The sequence below is a fragment of the Rhincodon typus genome, chromosome 40 (assembly GCF_021869965.1).
Source record: "Rhincodon typus isolate 14 chromosome 40, sRhiTyp1.1, whole genome shotgun sequence".
Classification (NCBI taxonomy): Eukaryota; Metazoa; Chordata; class Chondrichthyes; order Orectolobiformes; family Rhincodontidae; genus Rhincodon; species Rhincodon typus.
Genome location: NC_063371.1, coordinates 12,208,126 through 12,225,650, shown reverse-complemented (window position 1 = coordinate 12,225,650; position 17,525 = coordinate 12,208,126). Strand labels below are relative to the sequence as shown.

At 47.1% G+C, this 17,525-nt stretch overlaps 1 protein-coding gene across 1 annotated transcript in view; it reads left to right on the top strand.

Annotated features, from left to right (window-relative positions):
• Positions 1-14,195, top strand: part of LOC109931839 (matrix metalloproteinase-21-like) — a 14,654-nt gene extending 459 nt beyond the window's left edge. Inside the window, exons 2-7 of the mRNA XM_048618516.1 lie at positions 1,027-1,657; positions 3,719-3,858; positions 6,973-7,114; positions 8,872-9,129; positions 9,989-10,161; positions 13,899-14,195. Coding sequence (XP_048474473.1) covers positions 1,027-1,657; positions 3,719-3,858; positions 6,973-7,114; positions 8,872-9,129; positions 9,989-10,161; positions 13,899-14,195 — 1,641 coding nt within the window. The remainder of the gene's footprint in view (positions 1-1,026; positions 1,658-3,718; positions 3,859-6,972; positions 7,115-8,871; positions 9,130-9,988; positions 10,162-13,898) is intronic.
• Positions 14,196-17,525: the final 3,330 nt, after the last annotated feature.

Here is a 17,525-nt window from a genome sequence, read left to right as displayed (position 1 = left end):
GCTCCTATGATGCTGCTTGGCCTGCTGTGTTCATCCAGCCCTGCACCGTGTTGTCTCGGATTCTCCAGCATCTGTAGTTCCTACTATCTATAATAGCAAGGGATTCAGATGCTCCTGAACGCTGTAACTGCCTGGAAAGTACTTTTACATGCACAGTGACCAGGTGTTATCTACAGGCAATGGTTATCCTTTTTATAAATGAACAGGTTCTGCCAAATGACAGAAAAATCTTACTTGTTCGGAATTTCAGTGAAATGACTCAGAAAACATGAACTGAAATAAAACGAAGAACTGGCAGGGTGCTGGAAATCTGAAACGCCAATAGAAAGTGCTGCAGAAATTCATCATTTGTGGAGAGGGAGAGACAGAGAGAAAGAGAGAGAGAAAAAAAGTGTGAAATATTTCGAGTCCAGTGGCCCTTCTTCAGAAATTATAAAAAAAGGCTGCCTCAAAGTAACAGAATAATCTTATTATAGAATCCTTACAGTGCAGAAGAAGGTGGCCACTCGGCCCATTCAGTCTGCACTGACCCTCCGAAGAGCACGCGACCCAGACCCAACCCATCGCTGTCATCGTGCATGGGGTTTTTACCATGGATAACCAACCCAACCTGGACATTGCAGGGAAAGTTTTATTTTAGCGTGGCCAATCCCACCCGAGTCAGATGATACTCTGTTTGCCTCCTAATCCCAGTCAGCATCCCCCATTGCTCGGTTTGTGTGTTGGGCACATACTTTGCGAGGTTGTTATTGGACTGTAGCAGGAGGAATGAATTCCAAGCTGTTGCAGGTTATCAGAGGCTGTGAGTGCCAGTGACACCCTCCAGGCAATGGTTTGTCTCAAGCCAAGATGTTCTCTGCGCCCCCCCCGATCACCAGCTCCCACTCTTGAAGGCCAAGAGTCCCATATCCATTCACTGGGTCCAGGCCCTTTGCAAAAAGCAGCCAGATATTTTAACACAAAGAGGGGGTAGGTCGCTGCTGTGTTCCCCAATGCTCACCAACTCGTCCTTTGTGTTCTGTTCAGAAATTCCTCGCCAAGTACGGATGGATGAAGCCAATTGATTGGGAGGGTCACTGGCTGTCAGACCCAGCCGACGAAGATCCAGCACCCCCAGACCTGAGCAGGCTCATCCAGGAGGACATCGAGGTTCCAAACCAAGCGGACCATCCTGTTGACCAGCAGATGGAGAGTCCGGCCTTTAGACAGGCTCTGAAAGCGTTCCAAGGAATGACAGGGCTGCCCGTCACCGGAATCCTGGACCCAGCCACAAGAGAGGCCATGAACAGCCCCCGGTGTGGGGTGCCGGACCAGGAGTCGGCCAGGGACACGGAGGATAAGAACAACCAGACAGCACCGGGTCGAACGGTGGGCCGCACCAAGAGGTTCTTACGCCATTTCTTCTTCCACAGCCCGAAGGCCCGAGGGAGGAGGAGGGAGGTAGCGGATGGCAATGTCTCTGGCCTGGCGTTCCGGAAACGGAGACTGAAGTGGCGCCTGCTGAGCGAGGGTTACAGCACGCAGTTGTCGGTGCTCGAGCAGAGAGCAGCGATTCGACTTGCTTTCAGGCTGTGGAGCGAGGTCACACCCATCGACTTTGAGGAGGATCTGATGTCCCCTGCCTCACTGCTGGACATCACACTTGCGTTTGGAACCGGTAAGCCCCGCACTGTCGGCTGAGTGAGCCGAGGTTGGGTTTTAGAAATTAGCAGCAGGAGGAGGCCATTCGGCCCTGCGCTGCCATTCACTATGTTCACAGCTGATCAGAGCTCAATTCCCTAATCTCCTCCTCCTCCCTCAATATCCAAGAGATTTCTCCTCATCTCAGCCATAACGGTGTATCCCTTATCCTTAAACTACGAGCCCGGGTTCTCGTCTCCCCCCTCCATTGGGAACGTCCTAACCTGTCTAGTTCTGTTAGAATTTTGAAGGTTTCAATGAGGTCCTTCCTCATTCTTCTAATCTCCAGTGAATTCAATCCTAACAGAATCAATCTCTCCTCCTCTGTCAGTCCTGCACCCCCACCCCCCACCTCTTTCTCAGGAATCCATTTGGTAAACCTTTGTTGAACTCCCTCTGCAGCAACAGCATCCTTCCTCAGATATTCCTCACCAATTGCAGCAAGACATCCCTGCTCCTCTACTCAAATGGTCTCACTGTGAAGGCTATCACTCAGTTTGCCTTTCTTCCTACCTGCTGCACCTGCATGCTCACTTTCAGGGCATCCAGATCCTTTTGAAAACTCCCCTCCCTCAATTGACAGCCATTAAGTGATGAGATGAGGAGTATGAAGAGTTTGTCTGAGCAGTGTCTGCTGGAGCCAGTGTGAGAACAAGCTGTTCTAGATCTGGCACTATGTAATCAGGCAGAATTAATTTATGGCCTTAATGATGAGGTGCCCACAGCTAGAAGCAAACATAACATGATGGAATTCTACGCTGGAGTTGAGGAGAGAGAGGAATGCATTGTATTTTAAACAGGAAAAAAAGAGAAATTTTAAGGGCACAAAAGGATGGCTGGATGATGTGAACAGGCAAATTAATTCAAGGGAATTCGAGGTCAATTGCGGTTTTAAAAACATTCCTATTTGGCATGTGGATGTCGCTGGCTGGGACAGCATTAATTGTCTGTCCATGGTTAGAGTCATACAGCACGGAAACAGACCCTTCGGTCCAACCAGTCCATGCCGACAATTATCCCAAACTAAACTAGTCCCACCTACCTGCGCTTGGCCCATCTCTCTCCAAACCTTTCTTATTCTTTCTTTATCTAAGTGCCTGTTAAACATTGTGACTGTACCCGCATCCACCACTTCCTCTGGAAGTTCGTTCCACACATGAAACACTCTCTTGTGTAAAAAAAGTTGGCCCCTCATATCCTTTTTAAACTTTCTCCTCTTACCTTAAAAATATGAAATACACAACCCCAGGGAAAAGACACCAGTCATTCAACTTATCTATACCCCTCATGATTTTATAAACCTCTATAAGGTCACCTGTCAACCTCCTATACTTCAGTGAAAACTGTCCCAGTCAGACAAGCTTCTCCTTACACTCAAACCCTCCAGTCTTGGCAGCATTCTGGGAAATCTGTTCAGTACCCTCTCCAGCTGAATAATATCCTTCCTATAACAGGGTGACCGGAACTGCACTCCAGAAGAGGCCTCACTAGCATCCTATACAACCTCAACATGACGCCCCAACTCCTATATGCACAGGTCTGAGCAATGAAGGCGAGTGTACTAAACACCTCCTTAATCTCCCTGACTAGATGAAGTGTGGTCAGTGTGGAATCTTACTCAGCTGCATACAAAATGCCACCCAATAACCTAGACATTATGTCTGCTTGCAAAAGGAACAAGAATGAGAGAACATAGATTTGAAGTGATGTGCAAATGAAGCAATGGCGCTGCAAGGAGAAAAACCTTCCATCACACTGAGAATAGTTAGGGTCCAGAACGTAGTGTCAGGAAATGTGGTGGAGGTAGGTTGGATTGAGGCATTCATGATGGGTATTGGAGGTTTTGTTTAGAATACAGGGAGAAAGAGGTAGGAGACTGGCTCTGGATGATAGAATTGTACAAGGTAACAGAGCTGGTGCAGACAGGATGGGCTGAATGGCTTCCTTCTGCATTAAGACCAGGTTGTCACCACTGAATCCCAAGGTGCGGGGGCGTTTTCTTTCAGTGAATGGAATCACACCTTGACTTCTTCCTCAGGACGGCACTTGGGCTGCTCGCAAGCATTTGACGGAGCTGGACAAGAGGTGGCACACTCCTGGCAGCATGGAGCCATTCACTTCGACGACGACGAACATTTCACAGCAGCGAGTAACAACCAGGGCATCAGCCTGCTTAGGGTAAGCCGCAGGGTTGGCCGCCCCAGATCGATGGGAAGACAGGACAGAAAGCAAGTTTGCCTCGACTGCCGCTTATCCTTCCTCCCACCCGCAGCCCTCTCCTGAACCCTATTGCAGGGGCTGGGGGAAGAGATTGAGCAGCAGAAGGTTACCCTCTGAGTCTCATAGTCCATGTAATAAGTGAGCCATTATCCCCCCCTCCCTACAGTGAGTGACTCCATCTATTTCTCTGGCAACAGGGTGGCATTAATTGAGTGTCCTCCCAATCTTGGTATCACATTGGTTCCCGAGATGAACTTCTAATCTCGTATCCTCAAAATAACCTACTTCCACCTCTGTAACAGTGTCCAATGTCACCCCATTTCAGCTTCTCCACTGCCGGAACTCACCATAACTCCTCACTTTCCTCAGAACTCAAATATTCTTCCTGGTGGGTTTCCATGTTCCACCAACATTGAGTGGCCTCATATCTCTGTTGACCATGACTGAACTGGCAGTTTCCCTATCACTCGCTGTGCTCGCTGATGTACAGTGAGACCCCTCCACTACAACCACATCTCATTTTAAAATTCACATCCACACATGGCCTCCCCCACCCTCACTATCTCAGTTGTCTCCTGCAGCCCTACAACCCTCTGAAATCACTTCACTCCTCTCAGTCTGGCCTCTTCAACTTGGAAAGCAGGCAAGAGCCCCTCACTACTCACTTTCCGATGCGTGGGGCTGGCCAGGGATCAAGTGTGGGAATCCAGTGAGCTTCTGGTTACTGTGTGTTCTGTTGGCTGACGGTTGTCTTACGCTACAAAAATACTTCAGTGCACAGGAAGTGTTTTTGTAAACCCTCCCAAAATCTGCAAGACACGGTGACAAAGCAAGTCGTTTTTGACCATTTATCCACCAGAGTTCTGTTTATAGTTCTGGTCACCACATTACAGGAATGACATCGTTGTTCTCAAGAGAGAGTACAGCAGACACTGACAAGGATGTTAAATAACAAGGTGTAGAGCTGGATGAATATAGCAGGCCAAGCAGCATCAGAGGAGCAGGAAGGCTGACGTTTCGGGCCTAGACCCTTCTTCAGAAAAGGGTCAGCCTTCTGCTCCTCTGATGCTGCTTGGCCTGCTGTGTTCATCCAGCTCTACACCTTGTTATCTCAGATTCTCCAGCATCTGCAGTTCCTACTATCTCTGATAAGGATGTTGTCAGGGCTTGCAAATTGTAGCTGTGAGGAAAGATTGGATAGGCTGGGATAACAAGGTGTAGAGCTGGATGAACACAGTAGGCCAAGCAGCATCAGAGAAGCAGGAAAGCTGACGTTTTGGGTCTGGACCCTTCTTCAGAAATGGAGGAGTGGAAAGGGACTCCGAAATAAATAGAGGATGGGGTGGTGTGGTGACAGAAGGTGGATAGTGGAGCAGATAGGTGGAGAGGAGACGGACAGGTCAAGGAGGCGAGGATGGAGCCAGTAAAGGTGAGTGTAGGTAGGGAGTTGGGATGGGGGTTGGTCAGTTGGGAGGGAGGGAAGGGTAGGTGGGAGAGAAGACAGACAGGTCAAGGAGGCGGGGATGAGGCTAGTGGGTAGGAAGTGGGAGTGGGGGTTGGTCAGTGAGGTGGGAGGAGTGGATAGGTGGGAGAAAAGACAGACAGGTCAAGGAGGCGGGGATGAGCTGGGCTGGTCTTGGGCTGAGGTCGGGGGCAGGGAGATTTTGAAGCTTGTGAAGTCCACATTGAGACCATTGGGCTGCAGGGTTTCCAAGCGAAATATGAGGTGCTGTTCCTGCAACCTTTGGGTGGCATCGTTGTGGCACTGGAGGAGGCCTAGGATGGACATGTCTTCCAAGGAGTGGGAGGGGGAGCTGAAGTGGTTTGCGACTGGGAGGTGTTGTTGTTTGTCATGAACCAAGCGTAGGTACTCCACAAAGCGGTCTCCAAGCCTCTGCTTGGTTTCCCTGATGTAGAGGAGGCCACATCGGGAACAGCAGATACAATATACCACATTAGCAGATGTGCAGGTGAACAACAGATTAGGCTGGGCTTGTTTTACTCAGAATAGATGAGGCTATTTATGGTGTAGGAATTATGAAGGGGCTAGATAGGAAAGACCTGTTTCACCTAGCAGAGGGTTTGATGATCAGGGCGCATTTAGCTCATTTAGAGGGGAAAATGAGGGGTTTCTGGAATTTACTGCCCAGTTTGGTGATGGAGGTGAAAGCCCGAAACCTATTGAAAATGAGCCTGGATCTGCCCCTGAAGCCCTGGAACCTGGAAGGCTATGGACCAGGATCTGCAAAATGGCATTAGAACGGGCAGCCGTCTCGTTTTCACCCCAACCAACATGGGCACAATTGGCCGAATGGCCCCTTGCTGTGCTATAGGTTTTCTATGGTACGAAATGATATTTTACCAGGGCCAAATACAAATCTGATCTTGCTGCCTTAGCTGAACAGACCCACCAACATCACGCGCTCCCCCCCCACCCCCTCACTGCTGGGGTCCAGGACATTCGATTGCAGGTGCAGCCCAAATCATAGCAAGATGAAAGGACACAGGAGACAGGAGACAGGACTTGGGGGTGGAGCGGGGACTGCAGTAGGGGGAGTAGATTCACTTGAAGAGGAGCAGGGAGGAAGAATTTCCATCATGTGGTCAGGCAAGCTGAGGTGAGGCTTATCTCCTTAAAGCAGAGAAACATAGGAAGAGATCCAGTCAAGGAGTTTGAAATGATAAGGGATTTGGTGCAGTAAATTGGGAGGAAATTGTTCCGGGAGCAGCTTGGTCATCAGAGGGAACCAGTACTTGGTAAAAGGAGGAAAAGGTATGATGAGAAAGAATGTTTCTCTCCCAGCCTCTCACCCCCGCCAAGTGTCAATCCATTTCTGATGATCTGGAAAGCAGCGCCTGAAATCTGCCATATGAACAATCGCAACGGTAGCTTCCAACAGGTTTTTGTAAACATGCTTCACAAACGCATTTGTAGAGACCAGGGGTGTGAAACTCATGAGAAGTTATCAGAGAGCTCTCACAGCTCTCTATCTGCGCCAAGTGATTTATAAACTCTGGTTCCCGGGATAATGCAGACTAACCACCGTCTGTGCGGTTTCTCCCCACTTGTAGGTGGCCGTGCATGAGGTGGGCCACGTCCTGGGGCTGCCTCACATGTACAGCAGGGGGTCAATTATGCAACCCAACTACAGTGCAGTGGGCAGAGGCACTGAGCTCGACTGGACAGACAGAAAGGCCATCCAGCAACTGTATGGTAAGCATTTCAGTTGTGTTTGGGGGCATGTATGCTCCGTATGGTGGATTCGGCGTCCAAAATGATAAATCAGACCAAAAAAAACCCATCCATTTTTGGCACTCCGGCATTGCGGGTGAGACCAGTGTTTATCACCAATTAGACAGTGAGCCACATCCCTGGACCTCTGCTGCCCCTGGTGGTGAAGGTTCTCCCTGCATGGTGGGAGACCTCAAGGGCCCACATCGTTGGGAGAGAGGGCTCTGACAGGAGGAGTTAGTCTGACACTGGTCATAAGAAGCTCAATCCACTGGTTCAATTCTCTGACCATTCAGATAGAATCCCTACAGCATAGAAGCAGGCCATTCTGTCCGTTGAGTCCACACTGACCCTCCCAACAGCATTCCACCCAGACCCACCCTATCCCTGTAACCCTGCATTTCCCATGGCCAACCCAGTCAGTCTGCACATCCCTGGACAACTTAGTATGGCCAATCCATCCTAACCTGTACATCTTTGGATTGTGGGAGGAAACCCACTCAGACACAGGGAGCACATACAAACTCCACACAGACAGTTGCCCGAGAAGGGGATTGAACCCAGATCCCTGGTGGCTGTGAGGCAGCAGTGCTCACCACTGAGCCACCGTGCTCCACAAAGGCCTGGAGGGTGGAGCTGTGATCTGGTTGCTGGCATCTCAAAACCTTGTACACGAGAAGATAAATGTTTTTGAGCACAGCCCAAGGCCACACTTTTCGTGAGATTGTTATTTCGGTTCACAACAGTTCCTAATATTCACCCGCATTGATTCTGAGCTTCCTAAATTTATATGATTGATTCTCACTCAGTTTACCACTAATGGTTAAATCCATCGCTGTTCCTTCATTCCATGAGGTCTCTGGCATCCCTTCAGACAAAGGCCAGAACGTTTTCAGGTTAGGGGACGGAAGTGGCAAAAATAAATGAGGTGCATGGGAAGGTCAATAAATTCCCAAGTCCCACTGATCTCCGTCTCTCAACCATTTTCTGAATCTGAAATTAAAAAAGATTCCCCCATACAAGTCCCAAAGAGCACAAGTCGTAAAAACCATGAGATGTCGGCCGTTCAGCCCATCGAGTCTGTTCTGCCATTCAATGGCTGATCTGATATAACCCTCCACTCCACTTTACTGCCTTGTCCCCATAACTCGTGATTCCCTTATAAAAGAAAATCAAGGCAGGTGGATTTTTTTTTTAAACTAAAACCACCATTCATGGGACGTGGGTGTGGCGGCTGGACAAGCATTCATTGCCCAGAGGGCAGTTTAGACTCAAAGACTTGGCTGTGGATTTGGAGTCACATGTCAGCCACACTGGGTAAGAGATTTCCTTCCCTACAAAAGGACTTGAGTGAATCAGATGAGTTTTTACAACAATTGATAACGGTACATGATCATCAGTAGGCCAGCTCTCCATTCCAGGATTTTACTCAACTCGAGTTTCCTCATTTGCCACGGGGGAATTCCAGCCCAGATCCCTGGAATATTGGCCCTGGGGTTCTGGAGTGTTAATCCGCTGACACTACTACTGCCTGACTTTGATATACTGAATGACCAGCCTCCACAACCCGCTGCGGTAAAAGGATTGCACAGACTGACTGCCCCTGACAAGAAATTCCTCGTCTCTGTCTAAAAATGTGCGATCCCCTTCTTCTGAGATTACGTCCTCTGGCCCTACACTCTAGTCCTTCACTGAGGACATTTTACATCATCCGGCTTTGTTCTCCTCTCCCCGGTCAGGGATCTGCGAGGGTCCGTTTGACACCGTGTTTGACTGGGTTCGACGTGAGACGGGTCAGGATGGCAAGGTGATGCTGGGTTTCAACACTTACTTCTTCCGAGACAGCTGGTACTGGATGTACGAGAACAGGAACAATCGCACGCGGTATGGTGATCCGCTGCCCATCTGCAGTGGTTGGCATGGCATTCCCACAGCAAGAATCGATGCCTTCGTTCACGTCTGTACCTGGTCTAAAGACGCCTCTTACTTCTTCAAAGGTAGCAAAGCAACTGCTTCGGTAAATTTCTGAGCCCGCACCTTCGGTCCAGTCAGCGCCTTCTTGCAAACTTGCTGCATGCCAGGCACAAGCAACACGACCAGGCAGCATTTTGTTTTTTGAAAAAAAGTGTTTTTTAAAACAAAAAAGGTGCTTTGACACGAAAAAAACTTGCTTAGGAGTGGCAACGTGTTGCAGATTGGATGAATTTTTGGCTGAAGTAAACATGTTCAGAGGGAAATGTCAGCAATGAGCCAGTGCATAATCAGATTTTAGGTGATTCTGCGATCACCTAGTGGCAATCTCCTGCCATTTCCCCATATCCTCATGCACCATTTTTTAATCCAAATAACCATCCAATGCCCCTCTTTGACTGCCTCCACCATATTCCCAGGCACTGTGTTCCACACCCTAACTACTCACTGTGTAAAAAGGACTTTTCTCTCACCTCACAATCGCCTTGTTTGCACATCACTTGAAAGATGACTTCAAACGCAAGCAGGGCATTTTGCTACTCATTACGCAGCAGTTCCAATTCAGTATGAGGCCACTTGGCCCATCGTGCCCACACTGGCTCCCCAGAAGAGCAGTTCTCCAGAAGCCATTTCTTCTCCTGCCTTCGCCCTGTCACTGCTGCCCATCCCTTCCTCCTGAAACAACCGTCTCGACAGAATCCAGAAACTCAGTGCGCACACATCTCGTGGCCAGATGACAGAGGGAAGCAAAATTGCAAGTTCTTACAGTTACGGACAGAAAATGAGTAAGCTTTGCGGACAAGAAATGTGCATCCTTTCTGTGTCTTTGTAAAGATTGACAAACACAGGCGTTAATCTTGTCATCTGTTTGCACTTTTCTGATAGGCACTCGCTATTGGAGATATGACAATTTCAATGACCGTGCATACACAGAGGATTCACAAGGTGTCAGATATCCCAAGCTCATCTCCAGTGGATTCCCTGGTATTTCTGGGCCCATCAACGCAGCATTCTTTGACAGACGTGACCAATGCATCTACTTCTTCAAAAACAACCAGGTGAGTGTCCCTTTCCTGTACAATTGAGGCACGCACACACTGCTTCACTATCTATTGTCAGAGAACACAACATCTCCTCCCAGCCCTGCTCCAAAGCCGTTTTGGAAATTTCCACAAGATCTTATGTGTCATCCTTCCCACTAAATAATTATTTGGGGAAAATAAATGTTGTTGCATTAAGGGCACAACTGATTTATTTGTAACATTTCAAGCAACAGCTTTAGCTGGGTTTGACATAAATTGAGCCATATGCTCTGTTCAAATGCAGCAGGCAACATCTGGAAAGACTGACACACCTATCAATGTGTCCCAATGGAAATCTCCATTCAAAAAAAACAAGGAGCAACTCAAGAGATACAATGTCCACAAGTTGGACTGACAGAAGACAATTCAGAAAACCCTTCCCATATCTGTTTAGCTGATGGAACTGGGGTCAATGAAGCAGCAGCTGACCCAATTGCCCCAATGTAACATGGATAACATCTAGTCTTGGGCTCAGAAGAAGCAAGAGCATTTGCACTGACCAATAAGACCATAAGATAGGATCAGAACTGCCTATGGAGTCTGCTCCATCATTTGATCATGGCTGACATGTTTCTCAATCCCATTCTCCTGGCTTCTCCCCGTAACCCTTGATCCCCTCACTGATTAAGAACCCATCTATCTCTATCTTAAATACACTCAATGACTTGGCCTCCACAGCCTTCTGCAGCAATGAGTTCCACAGATTAACCAACATCTGGCTGAAGAAATTCCTCCTCATCTCAGTTCTAAAGGGTTGTCTCTTCACACTGAGGCCGAATTCTTGGGTCCTACTCTCTCTCACGGGTGGAAACATTTTCCCCATGTCAGCTCTATCCAGGCCTCTCAGTATTCTGTAAGTTCCAATCAGATCCCACCACATCCTTCTGAACGCCAACAAGTACAGAGCCAGAATCCTCAACCACTCCTCATATGATGAGCCCTTCATCCCCGGGATCACTCACGTGAATTTCCTCTGGACCCCTCTCAACACTAGTGCATCCTTCCTTCGATACGAGACCCAAAACTGCTCACAATATTCCGAATGTGGTTTGACCAGAGCCTTGTACAGCCTCAGCATTGCATTTCCCTTCCTCATTGCCAACTGAACCTGTTAGTTAACAGGAAGAGAATCATGAATTGGGACTCCCAAATTACTTTGCACTTCAGATTTCCAAAGCCTTTCCCCATTCAGAAAATAGTATATGCTTCCAATCTTCCAATCATAGTGCAGAAATACATACGTTCCCACATTGTATTCCATCTGTCATTTCTTTGTCCAGTTGCTTCCCCAACCTTACCTGTTCCCCAACCTATCATTATGTCATCTGCAAACTTAGCAACAATGCCCTCATTTTCTTCATTGGATCATATATGTATAATATCGGGGAGGTGATGGTCTAGTAGTATTATCGCTGGACTGTTAATCCAGAGACCCAGACATCGTTCTGGGGACCCGGGTTCAACTCCCGCCGGGGCAGATGGTGGAATTTGAATTCAACAAAAATATCTGGAATTAAGAAATTAAGAATTAAGAAATTAGAATTAAGAATCTAATGATGACCACGAATCTATTGTCGATTGTCAGAAAAACCCATCTGGTTCACCAATGTCCTTAAGGGAAGGAAACTGCCACCCTTACCTGGTCTGGCGTACATGTGACTCTGGACCCACAGCAATGTGGTTGACTCCTAACTAGCCTCTGGGCAATTAGGGATGGGCAATAAATGCTGGCCTAACCAGTGATACCCTCACCCTGTGAATGAATAAAAAAAACACAACAATTTGGAATAGTTTGATAAAACTAAATGGCTAGCTAGGCCAATTCAGAAGAAAGTTTAGCATCAACTGTTGCTTTAGGATTGGAGTTACATGTCCATAAACCACATTGGTAAGGGCAGCATGTTACCAGTCCAGTGATGGCTAGTACACTCACCTCTGTCCCCCTGAGTCTCTCGAGGTTCTGGTATGCTGCTGGTGTCTTCCACCACGAAGGCTGATGCAAAGTTTCTATCCTGTTCATCTGCCACACCTTTGTTCCTCATTACTACTTCTCCAGCCTTGTATTCCAATGGTGAAATCTCCACTCTTGCCTCTCTCTTACCTTTGATATGTCCTTTATGTTACTAGCTGGCTTCCCCTCATATTTCATGTTCTCTCCCCTTGCTGTTTTTTTTAGTTATCCTCTGCTGGCTGTTAAATGCTTCCCAAAGGTCTGGCTTCCCACTAATCCTTGCCATCTTGTGTGCTTTTCTTGTGCTTTTACGCTGTCCCTGACTTCCCTTGTCAGCCATGGTTGACTCGTCATCCCTGGAATAATTCCATGACTGATCCAACGTTCCTCATGTCCACTCTCTTGCATTTTCCCGATAACCTTGATCCCTTGACTGGTCAAGAATCCACCTTTGCCTTAAATATACACAAGGGTTCTGGCCCCACAAATATAGGTTGCAAAGAATACCAAAGACTCTTAACCCTCTCAGAGATAAAATTTCTCATCACTTCAGTCTTAAATTGGCACACTTTCATTCTGAGGGAAGCATCCTCTCAGCATTTATCCTGTCAAGACTCTTAATAATGCTTTCTGTTTCAATGAGATCACCTCTCATTCTTCTAAACTCCAGTGAGCAGAGTTATAACATGTTTAGCTTTTGTTCATAAGACAATCCCTCCATATCAGGGATCATCCGACTGAACCTTCTCTAAATTGCCTCCAAATAAGTGATAGTTCCTTTAATTAGGGAAACAAAACTGCTCACAATACTTCATATGGTCTCACCAGCACCTTGTCCAGTTGCAGTAAGACATCCCTGCTCTTATATTCCAACCCTCTTGAATTAAGGGCCAACGTTCCATTAGCTTTCCTGCTTCCCTGCTGCCCCTGTGTGTTAGCTTTTGGTGTTTTGTGCACAGGTTGCATAGTTCCTTAAAAGTGGAGTCACAGGTAGGCAGGATAATGAAGAAGGCGTTTGGTACATTTGTCTTCATTTGTCAGTACATTGAGTATAGGAATTGAAAGGTTATATTGCAGTTGTACATGACATTGGTTATGCCACTTTTGGAATACCGCGTTCAGTTCTGGTCTCTCTGCTATAGGAAAGGTGGTGTGAAACTTGAAAGGGTTCAGAAAAGATTTACAAGGATGTTGCCAGAGTTGGAGGGTTTGAGCTATAGGGAGAGGCTGAATAGGCTGGGGCTATTTTCCCTGGACTGTCAGAGGCTGAGGGGTGACCTTATAGAAATTTATAAAATCATGAGGGGCATGGATGGAATGGATAGCCAAGGTCTTTTCCCAGGGTAGGGTAGTCCAGAACTAGACAGCGTATGTTTCAGGTGAGAAGGGAAAGATTTAAATGACACCTGAGGGGCAATGTTTTCATGCAGAGGGTGGTGTGTGTATGGAATGAGCTGCCAGAGAATACAATTACAACATTTAAATGGCTATGTATATGAATAGGAAGGGTTTAGAGGGATATGGGCCAAATGCTGGCAAATGGGACTAGGTCAGTTTAGGATATCTGGTCGGCGTGGACGAGTTGGACTGAAAGATCTGCTTCCATGCTGTACAACACCATGACTCGAAGTAAACCCGAGTCCGTTTCTGCAGCTTTTCTCCATTTAGGATCTCGCCTGACTATTTGTGAATGCGGGCTTGCCATGTCTTCTCAGTATTTCCTTCATGCAAATCTTTTCCAATCACTGTGGTCCTCCAACAGGTTACAGCATTCAATGTCAACACCAATATGAAGGTACCTGGGTATCCGAGGAGAATCACTGATGCCTTCCCAGCCCTGGTCCCCGAAGATCACCCAGTGAGCAACCTGGATGCAGTCTACTATTCCTACACCCACAGAGCCATCTTCCTGTTCAAAGGCCTTTACTTTTGGCGGGTGGTGAACAAACGTGACAGGCTGAGCAACCCCAATGTGCCTTACAACAGTCTGCAGCCCAAGCGCAAAGTCAGTGAGCAGTGGCTGGACATCTGCAATGTGCACCCCTCTGCCATGGCCTGAGGTCGGAGAATGGACTCCCTCAAAAACTCCAGGAGGGAGAGTCCGAGATGGTCTGATAGGAGAGGGAAGGTAGGGACACCAGAGAAAACAGAAAGACTCGCCTTCGAGAGGGGCTGAGGGCAGTCAGTTTGCTTTGAGTTTTGCCCTGAACTCTCTGTGCTCCAAAACATCCGCTTGCTACCTTTCAGCCAAGAGACCTGGGTTCAAGTCCCACCTGCTCCAGAGGTGTGTAATAACATGTCTGAACGAGTCGATTCAAAAATAGTTACAATAAATCCTGTCCATGTCCACAGCCCCTTATAAAGCAAGCCAGCTCCTTTTTAATAAAGAAAACCAGACTCAATGAAGGTGTGGTTAATTTTCTGAAGAAGGGTCTCCACCCGCAACATCAGCTTTCCTGCTCCTCTGATGCTGCTTGGCCTGCTATGTTCATCCAGCTCTACACTTTGCTATATCAATGAAGGTGTGACTTGTCAAATATTACTCTAACACCCAGCAGCATTCATCCTGTCAGATATTTCCTCACTGCTGAGGTAGCTCATGTCCCTAATTATTACCCAATTTTATATTTTGGAGTTGAGGAATCTCATGTATCCAGGTCATTGTGTGGTTGTCAACTGATTACATAGTTATCCTGCAAAGAAACTTTGGTATTTAATCCTTTTTGATCACACAATTTTTCAATAGATTAGTGAGGACATTCTATATTCGTAACTGAACACATGTAACAAGCAAAAATCTCACAGATTAACATGATCCCTGAGCCCCGCCATTGTCACTTCAATTTTATTATCACTGTGACTGCCTGCTAAATTTCTTTTCTCTGGTCATCTTGACTCAGTTGAAGCTCATTATGATTGGGGAGCAGAACATTTGCATCGCGATTGCAAATATCTGGAGATACACAACACTAACGGGAATTAAAATGTCTGTAATTTCACCAGGATCTGAACAAACCCTATGTCCCTAGCCTTCAGTATTGCAGTTCATGTAACTAATTAAATCTTGTTTTGGTGCAAGCTCCATGTATGATAGAGACCCCACCAGCTTTTGCAATTTTAATAAAAATATAGTAGTGTGGATTCTGGAAATCTGAAATAAATACAGTGTTGGAGAAACACAGCAGGCCTGAGACGGTCTTATGGATTCTGAGATGTAGAGGCAGAAGACCATTCAGCCCATTGAGTCTGCATCACCAGCTACTGTTCTATTTCCGAAAAGACCGCTGTGACCAAGTCATGGTATTTGTCATCTCTCCAAGCACATGCTACTGGCTAAGGATTGTTTGAGGTAGTTTGCTGCCACCAGTCCCCCCTTTATCTTTAATGTCATAGAACAGAGAACATGCCCTTCAGCCCAGTGAGTCTGCGCTGACCTGCAGCAATCGCATTTTCCAGCACTCGGCCCATGGCCTTGAATGTTGTGACATCGCAAGTGCTCGTGCATTAATGTTTCAAAGACAGAGAGAGCAGCATTTGCTCTGTCTTGGGGCCTATCTAGTGATGAATGGGAGAGGATGCAACACTGCAGAGCACCGACCGAAGGGTCCAGACCCAATACATCAGCTTTCCTGCTCCTCTGATGCTGCTTGGCCTGCTGTGTTCATCCAGCTCTACACCTTGTTACCTACCGAAGAGGCTCTGTTCTTGGATAATATAAAAAAGGCTTACTGAACGACAGCAGTAAATGCAACTAGTTTTGGTCAGGCATCACCCAGAGGACTTTCGGGAGCTGATGCAGACCCATCTCTCCCTGAAAGCTGCAGTAAAACTCCTTATCCCTCCCCAAAGACTGAGGGTGATATCTTGAAAATGGGTGGCACCAACATAAAATGAACATGAGCAATATCAGAACTACAACCTCATAGAACATCTTTCCTTTAACAATTGTTGCAAACAGAACAGCCGTAGAAGCTGCTAAATTTACACAGACTTTTACAACCATGGCTTTTCAAAGAACATCCATGTCAGAGTGACCATCTCTTTCTTCAGCTCGAGTCTGTTTATTTTAGTTTTAATTCCCATTGCACTCTCATCTAAAGTATCAGCTTTATCAGCTACCTCGGGCATTTCAAGGTCAGTCTATTTTCCTTCCATGGTAATCAGCAGATTTTTACGGAAAAAAATATCAAGATTATTAATTATGAAGCTGCTCAAGTGAAACGGGAAGCCTATGTAACTCTATCCTGATGTGCTGAAGTCAGTTCTAGAGGTGTAATCTGATCTCCTTGACTACCATTAGTGAGAGAGAGATACGTGCAGCGAGACAGAGAGAGAGAGAGAGAGAGGCAGGGATGCAGGCTGCATGGTCCTGGTCACTGTCAGTGAAGCAAATCGTCCAGCTCCAATACTCCTCCGCAGGTAATGAACAAGATCACTGTCAACTCTCTAAAGATCTCAGCATCTGCTCTCCTAGACAACCTACTCAATGTTTTTGAGCAGTGAAAGGGGACACAGTTGAGCACTCTGTATTGCAGACAGAAAGCCAAACAGTTGCCTACTGTTATGCGGTCCCTCCCCATCCCACCCCACCCCCAGCTCATATTTTTTACTCGTTGTAACACTCGCCCACTTACCTCCCTCATAATGACACAGCAGCTGTGCCCCAGACACGGTCTCTGCACAGTCCAAATCCATGACCTAACAAACCCCCAGCACCAAAGCCTCATCTACCACCCTTCCCACTTCCCTGACAACACTCTGGCCCATTCCTCTGGGGTGATCAGAGTGCCTGGCACTCTCGGAGCAAGGCTGTTATCTCGGCCCTGCTTGGCTGTGCCCGACTAACTGCACCATCAGGCCCAGGAATCATTCCACAGTCCTCATGTCTGGCTTTAGGCTGGAGCAAATCACACCTTGACCTTGTACACATTCCAAGGCACAATCATTGACATAACATAGAAAAGACAGCCGAAAGTTACTGCTTCCTTTGACTGCGAGGCGTGTGAAATATATTGCCAGAGGAGGAGGCCGATCAGCCCTTCTGAGCCCATTCCAATATTCAATGAAATCATGGCTCAACTTTTTCTGAATTCCATTTTGCCAGCTAGATTCCAACTCCATGAGCAACCAATCACACCAAATAAAACACAATATATTTGAGTTCAGTTTCATCTTTTAAATTTTTCACAATTTGTTCATGCAACGTGGGCACAACTGGCTGGGCTGGCATTCATTGCTCATCCATTATTGACCAGAGGACAGTTCGGAGTGAGCCATACTGCTTTGAGCCTGGAGTCACATGGGGTGGCTGGACTGGGCAAGGATGGCAGACTGCCTTGTGAATCCCACATGTCTGTTCAATTCAGATTTCACTATCTGGCACGGCAGG